Source organism: Mugil cephalus, chromosome 16, assembly GCF_022458985.1.
Source record: "Mugil cephalus isolate CIBA_MC_2020 chromosome 16, CIBA_Mcephalus_1.1, whole genome shotgun sequence".
Lineage (NCBI taxonomy): Eukaryota > Metazoa > Chordata > Actinopteri > Mugiliformes > Mugilidae > Mugil > Mugil cephalus.
This window is the reverse complement of record NC_061785.1, coordinates 4,521,529-4,542,277: the sequence shown is the minus strand read 5'-3', so window position 1 is coordinate 4,542,277 and position 20,749 is coordinate 4,521,529. Positions and strand designations below refer to the sequence as shown.

Genomic DNA, 20,749 nt, shown 5'->3' with positions numbered 1-20,749 from the left:
AAAATAGTTTAAGTTGAATCTTTAAAAACTCATAACCAGTAACTGAGCCCTTGGGTCTAAACATCAAATTCCATTGCCTATGACCAAATATGAGCTGCAGCTGGGCGGTACTGGAAACCTAATGAAAAAGGGTGAGGCATTAGTCCCCCCGAAATCCCACTAGACCCACACCCTCCACACAGCGCAGACCACCCTTGTGTGTGTACATATATTACTCAGGCTGTGTCCGATGTCAGCAGTTTCAAATGAGGACAAGTAGCTGCAAGGCAGCTGCACATCTTTTCTCCTTTCGATACAAAGTTGAGGTTCGGAACGCAGCGAGGCTGAGTTTAGCTCTTAGATCTCACAACATGAAGTCTGAACAGGAAAACCTCTGCACGAACACCGCACGTCATGATCTATTTGCCGTGACCTTTGGTTAAACACCGCGCTAATAACCAACCAGTACCCTCAAACGAAAGGTGCCTCTAACCCCAACTGGGGGTTTTCACTTTAGGTTTTGGTTAGTTTCTTTGGGTCCGCATGTGGCAAATGTAGTTATTCAGCAGTGGTTAGGGTAAGAGAAAACCTCGGACAAAAACAGACATAAGGCATGTTTGTCTGTGAAGGTTCCCAGTGATCCAGGTCATGGTAATCCAAAGGGCGTTTAAAAATAGCAACTGTTTCTTGAAGACGTTTCGCTGCTCATCCGAGTAGCTTCTTTGTTTCTAAGAGGGGTGGAAAGTTGAGGTTTAAATATGAAACTTTGTGGGTAAAAACCCATCAGAAACTTGGGGGGGAAACTAACCAAGGAACATCTCAGTGGTCCACTTACACCTGAAAAAGGACTACTTTGAAGAGAACAACATCCAAATCTTAGCCAGAGAAGACAGATGGCTTCCGTTACTCCTCTCTCAAAACATCTATGTCAAACTGGAAAACCCCCTGTCTAAACAGAGGAGCTGGACTGAGATATAATCTGCCATCAGTTTACAATACAGTCACTGACAATGGCTTTGAAGCACCATTCATAGGCCCAACTCCCCCCAGTGGTAGGTAAGGATCCAGCCCCAGTTTCTGATTTCTTATAGGAAATGTGCCACTAAATGCCATAACGGCTGGGTTGTTTCTGTAAACACACTTCTGTGTTGTTCATGTTGGGTCATGATTCTGGGATATTTGAGGTACTATAAACAAATTGCTGGATTGTTTTGCGTTGGGTCAATGGAGTTGAAAGGGGTTTGTTTATAGCTGAACACCTGGTTGAGTTAATTTAACCCAACTCCTGGTTGATTAATTTCCCCGCTCATTTATTGTTTAAATCCAGTTTTGTCTGGACAGAAGGAGACTGAAGACTGATATACATAAACAATCATGGTATGCAAGTGGGTTTGATGTTTTTTTTTTGATTCTTTGACATTTATTAACAAAGTTAAATTAGCGACCGGTTTACTCTCTAAATTAAGCTAACGTTCTGTAGCTAACCATAACAATAACAATTGCTCTTTGTGATCATATTACATTTTGCATATAATTTCAGCAAAAACGATGGATAAATGATGACCAGTAAAAGCGCTGGAGTGGACTAAATATATTTTATTTAGTTTATTTACATGTTTTGGATTTTTTTTAATTGCCATTGAAAGTGCTGTTAAATGAAAGTTAGCAGCGGCCTTTATTTTAGTAAAAAAGAGATAACCCAGTGTATGTGTTATTTTTATTTTTATTCATTGGGTTAGGTGGGTTAACCCAAGCACTTGGGTCAAAATAACCCAGCAAGTGTTCCCATCATTGATCAACCCCCTTGGTTATATAGGTTTGGTTATTTTTTAACCCAGCAGTTTTTAGAGTGTACAGAAAAAAGTTCATCAAGTATCTGATGGTTTTTACCTCAACGTCTTCTCAAAACTCTATAAGACCAGTTTCTTTTTAACCTTTAGACCAACTTTTTTTTTCACAATGTTCCACAATAACCTAGAGCGGATTTGTACCTCGAGGGTTGCCAGCTGTGTGCCGTCCATGTCGATCTTGAAGGAGTAGAGGTGCTCGGGGCTGGGGTCGGGCGACACGCTGCAGCCCTCCAGGCTCACGGCCGGCTGGCTCACTTTGTTCTTGCCCTTGTCTTGGTAAAACCACAGCTGGCCGTTCTTTATGAGACACCAGCAGGTACGCCACTGACTGTTGACCAGCACGTTGAGGTAACCTGGAGGAAAAACGAAAATCGTGAGGTTTCTCTTCTTGTGAACTCACAGTTTATGTAAATGCTTGAGAAGACAGACACAGCAGGGAGTGTTTACTGTACGAGTGGTTTTACAGTTTTCAGGTGGGAACATTTCTCTGTATTTCATAGTATATGTGAGTTTTAAATGTGGTTAGTGATGCATTTTATCACATTTTATGTCAACAAGCAATCACAAATTTGCAGGAAGTAAAGGAAAGCAGCTGTAGCAACAGAGACCATCTAGGTAATAGGATATTATGGTGGAAAGAAACAGTAGTTACAGATGTAACCAAGGTTCTCTGAACTCACTATCTCTGCAGGTCAGGAACAATTAAATAAATGCAGGCAGGGATCAATAAATTCATTTCGATTCTGAAAACTACTTTATCATTATGGCTGATTGGTGTATACTGCTTTTTGTTATTGGGACTACATTTGTTATGATATCTGTGCCTTGAGGGACTCAAAGGTGAAGCAGGTCTCACCTGAGGTGTCGACACATTTCTCTGGGCTCTCTAGTGCCGAGGGTTTTTTCTTGCCGATGTTCATGAGGTTGCTGAACTTCAAAGCCGCGCCGGATTTTTTCTTCACTGTGGAGGCGATTTTGTGACATGATTTCCTTTCTTTTATGACACTTCAGCCTTCACCAGTAAATAAAAACCTCAAGGGGCGACTCACCATCTTTGTGCTCTGGAGTCTCGGCGTGGCTGTCTGTGCTGCTGCCGCTCTCTGAAGCCACCGAGCATCTTTCGCTCTGCTCGCCCTGCGTGTCATTAAACCCAATATTAGCCTTTTTATCTGTCTGATCACCTTTATGAGGCAGGCAAATTAACAGATTGATATTTAGAGTAGGTATACCTTAGTACAAATAAATCTCGGGGAGTCGGACAGAGATGAGTCACAGTTGTCGACAGGCTTGGGGCTGATCTCTTGAATAACCTGGACAAGAAAGGACCATTTTCATATTATTAAAAAATTTTTTTACAAGAATTGTTTCGTCAAAGCTAAACCTGTTGAGGACTTCTCACCTTCAGCCACTGCTCAGTCTGCTCTTTGCTTTGCAGGCCCAACACAATGGCCTCGCCTCCTACCGGGACAATCTTCAGCTTGTGCTCTTTTCTCTTCATCTGCTTTTCTTTGTAGACCACACTGCAGCCCAGCAGACTCACATCCAGCAGAGGCGTCTGTTCCTTGGAGCTCTTGTAGCACTGAGAGGGCAAAGAAAACATAGGCTTTACTTAATGATTTAACAAGGGCTGGTAATTGGTTCAGCATGGACCGTGGTGCACCGTGGGACAGTGTGCTCCTGAGACCCTGCATCCTCATTAGGGGACATTAAGTTTTAGATTTGTGGTGGCTTATTCTACTTCATTTAGACCTGTTGTCCTCATAAGTGGACACTTTTGTCTGAAATCTGGTGGTAGCAAAGAGTCATAGATTCATTCTACAGCCGATCACAGGGCGAAAGTGGACAAGGTCCAAAACCTCATCATGTTTTACGGTTGAAAGTTATGATTTTTAACGTTTCTAGTTTCATGTGACGCACAAATTTAACATATTTTATCAGTTAGCTTCAATGTTGCAAATTAGAGAGTACTCATTTGAGGACGTTGGGACTTCATTGTTTGTTTTTGCACAGCAATGTGCAGGGACTGAAATACTTTTATGCATTTCTTGCACATCTGTGACTTTATTGTATTACACAATGAAATAATCCCTGTGTCCACATATGAAGACAGTTTTTTTTTCCCCACAAAAACTACTTCCCGTTCAAAGATGATTCTAAGGTTTTATACTTAAATAAAAAATTGGGTCTCAGGAGGTTAAAATGCTTTACTTGTAGAATAAATAAATAGAAATCTAAAGAAGTCCACACCATTGTCCATACCAACGTACTATATTCATTTCCAAAGCACGTGCTGTGCTGTCGCACTCATACTATCCACAATTTATAGAAATATGACTCATAATTCATTCATTGGACGTCTTGTTTAATCTAATGATTTCAGCCTGACCCTCACGTGGCTTTCTACAGGACAAGAGGAATTTAAATACAGCATATACATTTAATCAGAGTCAGAAGGCCACTTCTCAATCAGGTCTCTTTTAGGTGAGCAAAAGTGATGGAACAAATAATCCCTAAAGTAAATAACATTTAATATTTGGTGGCATAACCCTTGCGGGCAATGACTACCTCACACCTGTGACCCATTTGCATTGTTCATTTCTGATAACAATCTAGGCGTTAACCGCAGCTTCTTTTAGTTGTTTGTTTCGGGGGGTTTCTCACTTCAGTCTCCTCTTCAAGAGGTGAAATGTTGCCCAATTGGGTTAAGATCAGCTGATTGACTTGTCCAGTCTAAAACCTTCCCCCTTTTTCCCCCTGATGAAGTCCTTTGTTTTGTTGGCAGTGTGCTTTGGGTCATTGTCCTGCTGCGTGATGAAATTCCTCCTGATTAGTTTGGATGCATTTCTCCATAAATTGGCAGACAAAATGTTTCTGTACACTTTGTAATTCATTCTGCTGTTACCATCATCAGTTACATCATCAATAAATACTAATGAGCCTGTTCCATCACGCCCAAAGCCATGACATTACCTCCACCATGCTTCGCAGATGAGCTCGTATGCTTCCTTTCTTTCTCCACACTTTTCTTTCCATCACTTTGGTAGAGATTAATCTTGTTCTCATCAGTCCATAAGATGTTACAGAACTTCTGTGTCAATCTGGCCTTCAGATTCTTACTACTGATGAGTGGTTTGCATCTTTTGGTATGGCCTCTATGTTTCTGCTCTCGGGGTCTTCTTCCAACAGTGGATTGTGATTCCTTCACCCCTGAGTCACTTACTGATGATTTGGGGTTTTCCTTTACAGCTCTCACAATATTTCAGTCATCAACTACTGTTGTTGTCTTTGGCCGACCTGTTCGACGTCTGTTGCTCAGTTCACCAGTTGTTTCTTTTTTATTTAAGACGTTCCAAATTGTTGTGCTTGCTATGCCCCAATGTTTGTCCAATGGCTCTGATTGATTTTCTTTCTTTTCTCAGCTTGGAAATGTTTTTTTTTTTTTTTTCCCAGAGACAGCTCTCTGGTCTTCATGTTGGTTTATCGTCTTTAACAAGAAATGCATACTTTATAGGTTTCAACCCAGACCAGAAAGTAGACTAGTCATGCAGAGCTATTTAATGTTTGAACAATGAACCTTAAAGGCAACACCTGGTCAAGAGACACCTGTCAGTCACATGTTCCAATAGTTTTGCTCACTTGAAAAATGTGTGGATTCAAACAAAGAGGTGGTATGTCCAGAGTTGTTTAACACATCAAGATGTAAATACCAGGAAATAAAAGCTTACATCTCATACTCACCTTAGATCTTAAACTCAAATGTCGTCAGTGAACAATAAACACAAGGGAACTTGCCTTGCTGTTCCAATACTTTTGGAGGGGACTGTAACTAGCTTAGCCCACGGCAGTAGGAGGTATGAGGAGGTATGAGGCTCATCAATGGAGTTTTCAAGTGGCCACCTCAATTCACCGATGTTGGGTTAAGTTAGGCCCAAGACTTTCAACCACCAAGAGATTAGCTTAGCTCTATTTCCTTCCTCATTCACCAAAATACACAATCTATATCTATATTATGCCTAAATTTGATGGCACACGCACCATATCATTAACACAGCAGCATAACGAGCTATAGAAAACACCAGGTTTGTCTCTTCGTTTTAGTGCAAAGAAAATGAACAACCTGAGTATTTCAAGGAAAGAAAAGTGCAGTTTCGGTTTATGTCTGGTTCTCAGTGTTGTGTTATTTTTGCAGCTCTTACTAGTACTTGATGAGTTAGAAATAGCAGTTACTTTTATAGAAAAATTAATTTTCCATCTTTGCAAATTCATCCCGTCGGGCCAGATTGGACCCTATGATGGGCCGATCTTGGCCTCAGGTCCATATGACCTAGGATCCTGCAGTCATTTTCTCTACGAACATGGTTACAGCTACTTTTTAAAGTCCTGTGTCTTCACATTGTGCGTGTTGATGGGACAGTATTTGGTTCTCTGCAGTTCAAAAACCGCAGCATATTTACATCTTTTCATCATCCTCGCTACAAATTAAGCAGAATATTAACAAACCCTATGAAATTGTTGCACACCAGCCTGAATTTTACTCGGTATCGGATCATGAAGGAAATCGGAGCTATCGAACATCACTTCCTATCCTATCACCCACCAGCAGGCGATGGTCTTTGATGACACACAGCTGTTTGGCCCACTGTCCGAGCCACTTCTTCCTCCACAGGAAGGCGCAGATGCGTGCGTCCTTCATCAGCTCTATGGACGCCTCCGCCGACGGCCACTGGTGCTGCGCCGACGACGACTTCTCTCTGGTCACCTCCTCCTCGTCGTACGACTCGTACGAACTGCTCACGGCATCGCCATCATCTTAGAAATCAAAAAAAAAAAAAAAACAAACACTTAGAAGGTAGTCTGGGTTACGAGGGATGAAAAAAAAAAAGAAAAAGAAGATGAGTTTGAAGATGCAGATGAGGTTAATGTCTGGTTTCTTGGCCTTTTCTTGAATGGAGGAGGATTTCCTCACGACACCCAGGCGGTTAAAACACATTTTCAGTACAGACACAGAGATGGATGGCGGCTGCGTTATTATTATGACAGGGAAGCTGATGACAGATCCTTGCAGGACAAGACCTCGGTCATGCTGGACAGTGAGCGCTGTGAAAACGTGCACGTTTTATTTTACAATCATGACAACAAACACAGAGTCCTATAGGTACCCCCGGTGATAACGGCATAGACCACACTGTCAGAGCTGTACTCTCTCATCCCGGGCCCTGAGAGGAGGACAAAACAGTCTGCGTCTACACAACAACCAAGGAAAGAGGAAGAAGAAGAAGAAGAAGAAGAAGAAGAAAGTAGAAAACACCTTTAAAAAACAACCTATTCTGATGTTATCGTGACGGCTATTTCTGGTATTTGAGTCCACCTGCTATTGATAGTTAAAAGCAGTTTTACAGCTGACTTTTGTGATAAGGTTTGTGTGAATGACAACATGTAACAATGGGCCAATCAGAGCAGAATATTATTTGCGCTATATTTAACAGTAGCTAAGAAGAGATGTCTGAACCAGTTTAGAGCAGGAAGTTGATATGTGTTATAGTTGAACTACTTTGCTTCAGCACGATGTGCAACATCATTGCAGCAGAGCGGAGCTTATCATAGAGGTTCGTCCTGTCGTTCTTCAGCTCATTTTAACTTGTAGCTGATGTCCTAAGTGATCCCATCGTTTGACAGTGGTGAGTTGTAGCTTTAGAGATGGGCCGAGGACACACGTTCAACCAGGTTGTCTTACCGTAGACAGTTTCCTCGTAGGGCTGAGCCTCCTCGTAGTAACTTTCCGAATTGTCTACACAGATTGGAGAAGGGCAGGGAAGTGCGGGCAATGGGAAAGGCTCCCGACCCACCACGCCCTGGAAGAGGAGCACGGGACAGAGTTATTAAAGAAGCAAAAACAAAGAAGATTTGAAAATTCTTATCAATTTATTTGGGATTAGTGGTATAAAAACTGAACATTATCTTTGAACCGGAAGGAGATATGGGAAAAAACAATGTCCTCATATGTGGACATGAGGATTATTTCACTTTATATAAAAATAAAGTCACCAATATGCAACAACAATATAACACTGTTGACATTGCAATAGACAGAATTAATGAATGAAATGATGAAAATAATGAATTCCCAATGCCTCAAACGAGGACTTGCTAATTAGCGAAGTTATAGTTTGTTACTATTGATAAAATTTGTTACGTTTGCATGTCGTATTAAATACGAAACAATTTTCAACTGTAAAATTTGATGAGGTTTTGTACATTTTTGCTCTTTTGTTACGTGATCGTCTGCATGTTTCGCTACCATGTTTTTACACCGACTAGCATCTAGTTATGAGGCCATCAGGTTTAAATTAAGCAGAATAAGCTGCCACAAACCTTAAAACTTACTGTAACCACGCGTACGGAGGTTAATGCCCTCATTTTGCGATACCAGCCACAACATTACGACCACTGACGTGACAAGTCGATGACATTTGGTGTTCATTCATGTGAATGTCACTTAGACGTGTAGCGCCCACCAAGTTCATGTCATTTCATCCATTCAAAGTTATTTATCAATGAGAACGTGAATTCAAAGTTCCCCTGAACTGTTTCTGCCCTGACTTGGCTGTGATGTGTAGAAATTATGGGCTTGTGTGAGGTGATAAGCTGCGGTTTTGAATGTTTGAATGTTTATGGTGCCAGACGTGCATGACAGCCAGATGTGACTCCCTGTGATTACAGCTGATTGTGACGCGTGGTGGCTCTGGAATGCACCTGGAAATAACGAGTCCACGATACCGATCAAACTGCACATTTTAAAGTATTTATTTTCTACAATTGCTTAACTCGGACCACACTGGGACATTTGCTGACGTTTGCATTGTTGAAACTCATCAACAGCTCGATAATGCGTAACCGATGTTTCTTTTTCTTTTCCTCTCTGTGGATGTTTTCCTCCGTGTCGTGGCTAATCGCACCCGCAAGCCTCGCGACTTCTCATCAGAGGGAGTGTGCGACGTGACGCCAGTTTATTATGACAGCATCTGTTCTGTGTTACTGGAAATGTGTTAGTTCACTAGAAGGGTGATATGGTGGGAATTCCCTGTTTACTGAGAGTCACTGGGTCTGTCTGTGACACCCCCACACCAGAAACATTGAGTTTGCAAAATCTGAGCCAGTCTTTCTTAGTGTTAAATCTGAAGCTCTATTGTGTGAAACTTATCGACTTATCACTGGTTTACATTTAGATTTCTTAAGGTTAAAGGTCAGTGTGTGTTTTGGTCAGTGGATTTTCAGTTCAGAAAAGTTGTTGTTGACATTAAAAATCAACAACAACAAAAAAAAATGAGCAGTTATTTGATTTTCATTTTAAAATTCATGAATTAAAATTGAAATTCGAGGCATTTTTCTTTATCAGGGTCTAGAATTGATAAACAAAACTTTAAAAATAAAAACAAAAAAGTGCCAGTTTTTGCAACAGGAAGTTGCTGTTTTCGAAGTAAGAGCGCCCAAACACATTACCCCTACCTGTGGTTTCCTTAACCCAGATTAAAGGGTCATCGGAAACTGACTCTCATGTGTTTTTGCGACGGCAAAACAAGGCTAGAAATCTCTGCACGCATGTCAGAGTAATGTTAGCCAGTAGCCAACTATTCCCCGATTATACAGAGTTATTTTAAGTTGTTGCCTGATACAACGAGTATCGAGTTCCGGTTGCAAAATATGAAAAAACGTCCGCTTTTTTATTTCTGTCTCCTAACGATTTTATTTCTATTTTTAGGAGTAGAAAATAAAAAAAAGAAACTTTTGTTTATCCATTCTCAATACTGATAAAGAAAAAGGGTTTTCCTTTTCAAAGTAAGAGCACGTATGAGGACGGCATAGCTTAATAGTGAACGCAAAATTATAATAATAATGTATAAATAGAACTAGGCTGAGTTTAATATAGAAAACATATAGTGGGTCCCTGTTTAATCTCTCCTTCAGTTTGGGGTCTTTGGTCTGAAAAACGGAAACGAGCCTCTAAGCGCTAACGGGGACAAGCTTCCATCATCCACCGCCATAAGAGAAGGAATCAGCGGATTTCATCTTCACGGAGCAGCAGCAGGAGACTAAACGTCCACATCTGACATCACCACAGATTCCTGATAGCTCCAGGCTTGTGGTCACAGGTCGAGGAGATTGTTTTCTTTTTTTTTCTTTTTTTTTTTGATGATTAAATTCCAGCTAGTGGCAAGTTTCTGCCGGAGGATGAGTCAGAAAGCGAGAACCTGACGTGAGTATGAATAAACAGCCTGCTGCACAGCTGACACTTTGTCACTGTTTTTTCCTTTTGCTTTTTCAACAGAAAACGTGTTTCATCTCCAATGTTGCAATTCCAAAGAATAAAGCAATTCATCCGTCTGCAAAAAAATAACAATGACTTTGTCTTTACAGTCAGTTTTCTCACCTTCTTCAGAATCTCCCTGTTGTCTCATGCTGCCAAATGATGTAATGTGTTTTTAATTATCGTCAGAAAAAAAAGCCGAATCAATAGACACTATTAAAAAAAAAAAAAAGACTTTATACTGTAAAATGTATTCCACCGTTTTAGAATTTAAATCTGACTAATTGGGTTTGAAGTTACTGCTGAGCTTTCAGACGAATTCCTCGAGATTTACAACTTACCCCCCGAAAATAAAGAACCTCTCGCAGTGACAGACGTCTCCGCGAAAATGTATTTTAGATGTTTTGCGGCTTGTTTTACTTTCGCCTCGAGCTGAGCGTTCAAGCGTCGGGCAGACAGGCAGACGTTACCACACAAGAGATGAGAGGGGAAGACAGAAGTGAAGCCAGACTGCTGATTGATTTCAGGAAAGCCAGTGGGCGGCCCACACACAAATGCAGCCCCCACGCCCCACTCTTTTCCATTCTCACACATATATGTATTATATATACACATATATACACAGACTCTCTACACCGAAGGCAGACATGTTGCTTTCTGGTGCACTGGGTCAGATGAGGAACTCCCTCCCTGCTCACCCCTGAGGTCGTTTATCTGGGACATGTCACAGATTACTTCTGGCATAACATTATGACCACCTTCCTAATATAGTGTAGTCTCCCTTGGGATTCCATCCACATGAATGAATGTTCTTCTCCTGTCAGTGGTCATAATGCTATGGCTGATCGATGTATATATAACTCTAACAAGTATTTTGGCAAATTCTAGGTTCACTGTGCAGCAAGTAGCGATTGACTGGCACCAGGTTTTAAAACACTCCAATATTTCTGAAATATATGCAGTTTAATGTCCCATTTTCTAACCTTTGGACTCGTCACAGTTACCATCTTTGGCTGATTTAACACGTAAACATGCTTGTGTCAGGAAATGGAAATCAGACATTTTTCAGAGACTCCTTCCCAGAAATGTGTGTCACTTGTTGGGTGCTTTACTTTCACTCTTGTGTCCAGCTCCATGGGATTAAAGTTTAAAGGCTGGGCCATGGTCCACTCCATGTTTTCAAGCTTTCCATCTTGTTTTTTGTGTTGGGGTAGAGCTTGGACTAAAGTTTTGGGTCATTATCTTGCTTTAGGATGAAGCCCTGACCCGACTATACCAGAGGATGCCGTTACAGAGGGAGGGGGGTGGGGGGGCACAGAAGCTGTCAGGAACTTCAATGCAAATATACACGACAAGGCCCAACAGCATAAACTGCTCCGTGGTGAAAATAACAGCAGTTAAGGCATCTGTTGTTAATTAAAACAAAAAGGCCAGGCATTCCAGAGCAGCAGCAACCCCTCAGACCGCCCATCCACGACTGTTATCTCTATCTTTTCTTCATTCCATTTCTTTCGTATCCCCCCCCAAAAAAAACAAAAAACAAAAAAACAAAATCTGCTTGTTGTTCACGGGCCACGGCTGAAGAGGAGTTCTACGGAGGAGAACCTCGGAGAAACCAAGGACACGCCAGGTGTGTGTTTTTCTTTTTTTTTTGTTCTCCCAGAGGACCTCGCAAACCCCTCCAGCTCTTTAATGGTCACTTCAGCCCTTTCCTTTCACTTCTCACTCTCTCCAAAGAAACGCTGCCGAGGAGGAATGGGCCGAGGAGTCGGAGCATAAATAACAAAGCGAGGGAGGAGGAGGGGTGTGTGGGGGGGCTTTGAGTAAAGAGTGGGAAAAAGAGACCAAAAAACGAAAAGTCAGAGGAACATGGAAAATCCCTGGTTCCCATGCCAAGAATCCGGCTCCAAAAAAAAAAAAAAAAAACACATGCACACTGTATCTGAAAGCCTGCTGGGAGCTCAGAGCGCAGGAGAAAGTAGTGATAAAAAAAAAAAAAAATATCCAAGTTGCGAGATTCAGGAGAAATCTCTGACCCATTTCTGGCTCCTTATAACTTGTTGCACAGTAGTTTTTTTTTTCTCAAAACGTTTCTCGAAAAAATCCCATGACAGACTGTGCATATGCTCCAATTAATCCATTATTTTTGTCTTCTTGGAAACACTTTCACCTCCTCTTGATTTCCCCTAAACTTTCACGACTTAAAATAAATAAAGAAAGAAAATCTATGTGCATGAAATTTAATTTAAGAGCCGTATATATAAGATTTAAAGGGACGATCGTGAATAATTTAGTCACCGCTCGCGCTAGCCAGTCATACCGCGGTGGCGATAATAACCAGTTGCCTGCAGCCACATTACCGCTTACAGTGCATGTCGGCCGTTTTCCTTTTCCTGCCTGACGCTTGCGAGTGGCACAGCTGCTATCTATAGCCCGGTTCTATTTTCAGACCGTGCAGACAAGTGGCAGCGGAGCTAAGCGCAAACCTTTATTTACTCCGGGGGGAAAAAATGGCTAATCTGCACTCGAGTCACACACTGACCGACCACGTGAGATGCTGTTTTAGGGAGAATAGAGATCCCGGTTTGAGAGATCATGGAAGTGCCTGAAGGCCTGGGAATCCACCGGGACATTCGAGCCGGGAATGCGACCCCTGATCCGGAGGACGGGGAGTCGCAGGCGGGCTGCGTGAGGGTGAGGGTGGAAGGGAGCTGCTTCCCCGTGGAGCGGGCGTTCCTCGACAGGTACAGCGACTATTTCCGCGCCCTCTTTCGCTCTGGGATGAAGGAGAGCCGGCTGGACGAGATCCACCTGCGAGGAGGAGTGCGCGCGAGGGGTTTCCTCGTCGCCCTCGCCGTCTGCAGGGGCGAGTTCCCCGCCGTCGGCGACCCGGACGAGCTCGTGGAGGCCGTCGAGTGCGCCGCTTTCCTGCAGGTCGCGCGTTTGAGTGAGCACCTCTGCGACATCGTCGACTCGGACAACTGCCTCCTGCTGTACCACGCCGCCGCCATCTACGGTGTGCACGCGTTGTTTCACAGCGCGGCGCTCTTTCTTCGCGACGCTTTCGGCGACCTCAAGGAAGCTGCGGAAAGTACGATCCCTGAAGAGCTGCTGCGTTACTCTCAAACCTTATCTCCTACCACTTACATCGCTATAGGCACCCATTCGCCGTCAATGGAGCTGCTGCATGACTCCTTTAGGATTGTTTGCTACCTTGACGAAATGGAAGGAGAGTGGAAGCACCTGACAAACCTCCCGACTCTTTGCAGCACCTCCATGGCCGGCGTTGCGGTGCTCGACAACCGACTGTACATTGTCGGAGGAGTTTACGGTTATGGCAAAGACACGGTGGACAGTAGCTTCTGCTACAACCCCGACACGGGGGTTTGGACTATGCTCCCAGGACCGCAGCAACCGAGATACGACTTCACCTTGCTCGGGCACGAGGGCCGACTCTACGCCGTCGGTGGAGAGTTCCAGAAAAGGACGATCTCCACGGCAGAGAGCTACGACGCTGCGAGGGGAGAGTGGAAATTCATCCGACACGCACCGAGACCTGTAGCATCTGCAGCGTGCGCTGTCGCGCGGCGAAGAATGTTTGTTTGCTTCTGGAAACCACCGGACACCACAGACATCTATGAATACATACCAGCGAGAGACGAGTGGAGGCTCACCACCACAATGATCCGACCTCAAAGCTATGGTCACTGCATGGTAGCCCACAGGGACAATTTGTACGTGATGCGCAACGGGCCGTGTGACGACTTCCTGCGCTGCCTGATGGACTGCTACAACATCACAACGGGCCAATGGACAGCCTTGCCCGGGCACTACATCAACAGCAAGGGGGCGCTGTTCACTGCGATGATCCGGGGGGACTCCGCGTTCACCGTGAAGCACATGTTAACTCTCGAGTACAGCATCTCCGGAGATGGATGGAAGCCCCGCAGGCAGATGAAGGGGTTTCCAAAGAGCGGTTCGCTGTGGACGTGTTTACTCAGGCTTCCCACGACGGGACCAGTTATACCTCAACTGGAGGCAGAGGGGAAGGAGGACGAAGAAATGTCTTTGCCAGACACATCTGAGGGATTTGCAGAAGCTATAGCGCACCTGTGAAATTAACTGCACAGCTGGAAAACAATGTGATGCTTCTTTTATTTTTTTCTTCCTTCTTCTTAGAATTAAAAAAGAAAAACACGAACAAGAATGCTCTTCGTTTCAGTTGCGCGCACACACACACACACGCACACGTGCTGACACGAAGCATTTGGTCTGATTAGCAACAGCTGCTACTGTAGTTTATACTAGGGGAGGCCACTGTGCGTTCGGCGTGAGCATGTGTAAGTGTGTGTAAAGTTCAAAGGCGCTGACGGGATGTGCTAAACCTCTCGTTCTCGACGTCTTTCCTGAAGTCACACTGGGCCAGTTCAGGAGCCGCCAGTCTCCCAGTGAACATAAAACACACACCACGGCTCTCGCACACACACACACACACACAGACACACACTCCCTGAGCGATCTCCGGTGTTGCAGCTCGGCCCGTTGTTAAATACCTATTTCTGTGGGAGATTTTCACACTCCCGACTCGTGACTCTGAGGGTTGTGGGAAATGTTTCTGGCTAGCATGGCCGCAGACTGCATTTGTTTTCATATAAAAATTTAATACTAAAGTTATAACACAACACCAAATTGATTCCCATTCCATGTCGAGTTGGAATTTCTCTCAAGGCTCCTTTTGCATACTGAATATTTCCAAGCACTTTATTGAATTCAGGAGTCCTACTGGGGTCAATTATGCTGTTAACATTCCCACCAGAGTTGCAGAGGCTTAAAAAAAAAAAGCTGCGCGTCGCTAAGCCAAACCGTTTTGCACGTTAATGCTCTGTGATGGAAAGGAGCTGGTAATCACTTACCGTCCTCGGGGGCGGCAGGTCAGGGAGGCTCTTCTGTGGGACGGGGACATGTTTTGCTGCTTTTCCATTGACCAGAGCATCTGATCTGTCACCTAGATCATAAAAAGCAAAGAGTTGGAGGACAGCAGCAGGAACAGGAAGCTCAGCTCTTGCACATATATTGACTATGAGACAAACATGTAGGATTTGGAAATAAATTACAGGAATTGGTCCATCATTCGCGTTGAAGCAAAAGCATTATTTCCACTTTCATGTTCTTGTGTCTGCAAATACTTCCTGGTCCCCGGCCATCACCGTGAGTACAGCACATTTATTGCTAAATTACCGTGACCACATAACCCAAATCACTGGGAAGCATTTGTATGACAGCAGTAAACTTGCAGACTGTAAAAAAACATATTGTTTGTTTTCGCGGGTCCAAGTTTTTTTTTGGTAGGAAATGACTGCTCAAATAATTATTGGCCTTCTTGTCAAAACTTAGATGTGCAATTATGAAACTATGGTTAGTACGTGTTAGCTTAGCTTAGCAGAAAGAGTGGAAAAATGTGCTTTCCAACTTTAGATCAGCCCGGGAATACGTCATCCAGAGCAGACTCTCGTCACCACATCCCCTTTTGGTTGTTGTGCACTGTGCAGACAGCAACAGTGTGAACATTTCTATCCAGGAACCAGTTTAAACTGAAAATGCTTCGCAAAATAATTGTTGTGTGGCTTGTTGCACCAATGACGAATACCCAAAAGTTTATGTAAGGTTGGTATTGTTGCACATGAAGTCAGGTGTTCTCTCCACTAAGGTACAATGTCCACTGCTCATAATTTTGTCAGTGTGCAAAACAACTTTAGCTTTGGTTAGCTTAGCAGTATGATTGACGTATGACGTATGATTTCCAGAGCCAGGTAATAGCAGCAAGTCTGTGTGCTCTCAACTGATTTACAGAATCAATGTGGCTAATAATTATAGAAAATAATCCTGTTCTGTGTTCTGTAAAAATCATTATAGGCTGCTAATTGTTGGTGGTTAGATTAAGATGATCAGACGTGTCAGATTTCTGCACGTCTGGTCATCCATAAAGCTAAAGCTGACCCCGAAAATGTCCCAGATTTTAGCGTTTTATGAATGAGAGAAAAAAAATGTTTCCTGCAGATAAGAGCAGTAGTTATTACAGTAGTCGGTTGCGCTGCTATTGACGTTACAGACATAGCAGTTTAATTATGTTTAAATATGAATAAATATGTCAAGATGAATTAAATCGTATTTGTCCCTGTGTCTATTATCTCCAAGCTGTAAATGTCCCAGCATTTCAGAAATCTGGTCATTGTAGTTTAGAGCTTAGTCTGGACATAGTACAACATAGGTCAGTTGCCTTTGAATAGTCGTATTGTTAGCTAGCATGTAGAAAAAAGTTGGCCTTACAATGTTGATCCAAGTGTGTTAGGTGCAAAAGTTGGTGGAGTTTTGACCACTTCCTGTTCCTTTCCCTCCTCTTTGCAACTTGGAAACAGCATAGCATAACAATCCTCCTGCTAGGCTAGGCTAATGACACTAGGCTAGTGGAACTCAGCCATAGCATAACAATCCTTCTGATAGGCTAGGCTAATGACACTAGGCTATAGTAACTTAACTATAGCATAAAAATCTTTCAGCTATGCTAAACTAATGTGACTAACCTAATGTAGCTTAGCTGTAGCTTAACATTTAACATATATTAGAGTAGTATACATCTTTTTTTTTTTTATCAACGATACCTAAAGAATCTAATATAATATATGACTATATATAGGACAAAAACAATACAACAAAATCCAAATAGAAGTAGCTTGTGTTAATGCATTTTATGATGCAAACTTTCTCTTAATTTCTCCTTAAATGTTCCCTGTGGAAATCATGACGACACTAAACAAGATTTCCAGCTACAGTGTGCACTTTTTTTTGTTTTGTGTTATCACCAGGATGGGGAACACACTGAACTGAACTGCAGCAAAAACAATTCCCCCACAAAATGAGCATGTAGCAGCACTGAGCTAGCCGAGAGAACTGCCTGTGTTTTTTTTTTTTTTTTTTATGAGAAGCAAATAAAAGCTAAAATGTTCATCTCCTCCAAAAGAACCTCAATTTGTCACTTCTCTGCCCCCACTTTCCATCGGGGCCTTTTTTGTGTGTTTTTTCTGCTGCAAACTTGTCGTGTGTGTGTGTGTGTGTGTGTGTGTTGTGCCTAGCGCCTAGCGTTCACCCAAACCACAGTCTTTATCACCATCCAAACAAAATAGGTCAGTCACACACGGTGAGGCGTTACGAAGAAACATGCAGGAAGTGGTGGGCGAGAGGAGGGGAGGCTGAGGGGGCCACTGCTCGCAACAGCTTATCGTGTCTGCTATCCACTTGAGGGTCAATTGAGCGTGGAATGTATTAACACAACACAAGTATGCATCATTCGAGCCCACTTGGAGGACGATAATGCGTTTCAAAGTTCAAGCCATTTAGATGTGAAGTTGCAGTTGTCAGGACAGGACTCGGGCAGCGGGTTTGTGGGTGTTGCTACAGATCGGCAGAGCTCCACATTTAGATGTGTGTTTGTTGACTGTGATGCTAAAGGTGAAGTAGATGCACCTTTGCACAGGTTGTGTTTTGAGCTAAATGCTTAAGGAGGAATAACATTGATCATGTTTACATTGTCTAATCCATATTAATTTGCACTAAACATTAAAGTGAAGTTGAGGGTAACATCATTAACTTTGCATTTATTTGATGAAGAATTAGGCTTGCATCAGGCATAACATTATGACCACCTTCCTTATATTGTCTTGTGACTCTAAAACGGTTGTAACTCTTCAGAGAATAGACACAGGCCTTCTGAGGGTCCTGTGGTGTCTGGAAACACATTAGTGGAGAGGCCTCTATAGTAGATCATCTCACAGATACTTAATCAGTTTGTGATCTAGTGAATTTGGAGGCCAGGTTAACAGGTTAGGCTGTTTTTTTTTTAGTTGTTCCTAAAGTGTTTTTGTGTGTATCTGTGTCAGGCTGCATCCTGCTGCTATCAAGCCAGTGTCATTGTTACGGAAGGTGTCGTAAGTAGCATCCACACAAATGAATACGAGCTCCAAGAGTTTCTCACACGAACATGAACATGAACTGTCACAAGATGGTTTAACTGTATCGACTCCTCCTGTCAGTGGTCATAATGTTGTGCCTGATCAGTGAGTTCATATGATGAGATATTTAATCAAGGTCATGGACTGACTATTTAACTATGCTATAAAACCACTAGCCTCGCTATAAATATTAAAATATGCAACAGGTCTAATTATATTTCTTTACGCTGTTATATTCATCCTCAAACCAGACAGGGACTTTAAAATAAATAAAAATCCACACCTTTGTCATCTTTTCCCTTCCCGGTAACAAGGACTTTGTTCATGTAGATGTACTCCTCATCACCACCTGCGAGCAGACACAGAAAAAAAGGTGGTTAACAGCTGAGATGCGGTGTGCTTCAACACAAACAAACACGATAAGCAGTGCACGTTTTAGCACAAACATTATTGGTATCGTGTGGAACAGCTGCAGCGTTCGGTCTGTAATCTCATAACGGAAAAAGAGCAGGGGGACTGTGAAGCGAAGGCTCCGCGTTTTGCAGTCTTTTCTTTCGACCGTGCACATTTATAATCATTTTAGCTCGTAAAACCTGGAAGATTAATTACCGGGGATTATCTGGAAACATTTGCTTTCCAGTTTCTTTCGAACCCCGACTCCTGTATTTTAGTTTATTTTCGCGCTCTGCTTTCAGAATAATGAATCGTCGCTTCTTTTCGTTCAACCTCCCCGCTCGTTCCTTTTGATTCATCAGCTCGTCAACCTCAGCCTCCATCCGTTGGATTGATGGAGAGCTGTTGTGCCTTTGGTGGGTTGACACCTCAGTTCAGGTGTGAAACAATGTGTTAAAACAACAACGTGACACAGCGGAAGACTGACAACTCCTGTGCTCTGTGTGGTGAAATCGCTCCTCTTTTCGGTGGAGTCCGTTTGAGACCAATCATTTCGGTTTCCCGTTGGAAAAGTCCGTGTGAAACATTGATAACATTGTTCTGAATACGGTCCGTGTGTTTAGTTAAGAACTAAACACTCGACTTCACCTCTTGAAGCCTTTTAGGAGTTGGAGCATCTTCAGCGTAGGGGGGGAAAAGAATATTTTGGCCTCCTTGTTCCGGACGGGGGAAAATCCACCTTAGTGCCAAACAAACTGTCTTCGTGCTTGTCAAAAGTCCAGGATTCAAGGGGAACTTCGGCAAAAACAAGTGGTCCATTGTGCAAACAGATGGGACCATTATTGACACCCACTCTCACCGTGGTGAGCATTCGTCGGACATTAGTCAGAGGACGCCTCGCCTGCACAGATAGAGCCCAGTACCACTCCTGCCTTTGAACTCCTGAAGATCAAATGGCTCATTCAGTCCCACGTTTCATAGTTTACGTTAGAACCAGAACCAAGACTAAAATACCTGCGATAAATACTTCTGCATTCATTTTGGAGCTGCAGTTTCTCGGGGTTAGAAGACGATTAGACGATTAGAGGCCGAACTCTCTTTGCACTCAAATGTAAATATCTGCAGGTCAGGACAATGAACGACAGTATTGTTTAGGCAAGAAGGGGAGATGATGAAACCTCTTGACATGCACCGCCGCTGAAGTGGGTTCAGTGAGAAACGCAGTGTGTTTGCTCTGCTGTCACTCCGAACATAGTGGAGTAATTACAAGCTGGTGAGAATATGGCCATAACATTGCCACATAAACAGTCCGAATGAAAGTCTTTGTCTCGAACAATAAACTCTGAGGTTGCGGCGTGGCCGGTCACTGTAACCTGTTATGGGAATTTGTTTCCCGGAGCTGCAGCTCGCAGTTTTCTTCGAAAGGAGCTCGCTTCAGTGAATTAAATATTTTAGCTGACTAAGATCGTACCCTGGGAGGAAATCAAACAACCTTGGCTGATACCCCGGAGGAGCGCTCTGCCTTTGAAATAGATACGATGAGGTGGAAACCAAACAGCGGCGGAATAAAATGATGTTTTGCCTGTACAGTGAAAACAGATTTTTCGGGGGAACAGAGTCGAAACACTATTTATAAACTGCTGCTCAGAGGAAGTGAGCGTCCCCGGAGGATAAATGCAGCTTCGGAAAAATGATACAGCTTGGAGCCAGAAGAGGAAGTAGGGAGAGACGAGTCCAGGACCTGAACATGGAAAAGCCTGACTGCTGCCTGTGTGTTTGTGAAGCTGTGTGAGAGAGAGCTTTTCTGTCGAAGACAAGAAGAGGGATTGAGATTTTTCAATCTTAAAAAATGGTCCTCATTAAACTCATTTTATGGGGAGCATCATTAGTCATGCCCGTTTGATCGTGCACGAGGGGCTGGGGCTCACACAGGACATAAATCACAACAGCCCACCGGCGGTCGTGCCATTTTCATGTTCAGTGTCAAAGCCAATGAGCAAGAAAAATAAACTCATCTTTAGCTGTTGGACAAGATTATAATAACAGGCTATCAATCACTTTAGGAAGCAGGAGGCACTTTGTTTCTGCTTGCTTGTAATAACTGCAAATAGGCCCACAATATAAAAAAATATATATATATATAAAAAACCATCAGCCTCCTGCAGTTTGAGTTAGGAACGCCAAAAAAATATTTAATTCAGCCGCCACAATGTGTA

General features: G+C 43.1%; 2 protein-coding genes across 3 annotated transcripts in view; one reads left to right on the top strand and one right to left on the bottom strand.

Annotated features, from left to right (window-relative positions):
- The window catches only part of afap1l2 (actin filament associated protein 1-like 2), a 47,252-nt gene that overhangs the window by 5,751 nt on the left and 20,752 nt on the right, over positions 1–20,749 (bottom strand). The window contains exons 3-12 of one of the 2 annotated variants that reach the window (XM_047608937.1): positions 18,424–18,489; positions 15,048–15,139; positions 7,564–7,681; positions 6,989–7,072; positions 6,427–6,638; positions 3,229–3,408; positions 3,059–3,139; positions 2,879–2,963; positions 2,686–2,790; positions 1,971–2,182 (exon numbers count right to left, since the gene is read on the bottom strand). In XM_047608937.1, the coding sequence (XP_047464893.1) occupies positions 1,971–2,182; positions 2,686–2,790; positions 2,879–2,963; positions 3,059–3,139; positions 3,229–3,408; positions 6,427–6,638; positions 6,989–7,072; positions 7,564–7,681; positions 15,048–15,139; positions 18,424–18,489 (1,235 nt within the window). The remainder of the gene's footprint in view (positions 1–1,970; positions 2,183–2,685; positions 2,791–2,878; positions 2,964–3,058; positions 3,140–3,228; positions 3,409–6,426; positions 6,639–6,988; positions 7,073–7,563; positions 7,682–15,047; positions 15,140–18,423; positions 18,490–20,749) is intronic. The other variant, XM_047608938.1, reaches the window with a different exon arrangement.
- LOC125022341 (kelch repeat and BTB domain-containing protein 13) lies at positions 10,999–15,022 on the top strand. The gene has a single exon (XM_047608940.1). The coding sequence runs from the start codon at positions 12,730–12,732 to the stop codon at positions 14,248–14,250; it is 1,521 nt and encodes a 506-aa protein (XP_047464896.1). The 5' UTR covers positions 10,999–12,729; the 3' UTR covers positions 14,251–15,022.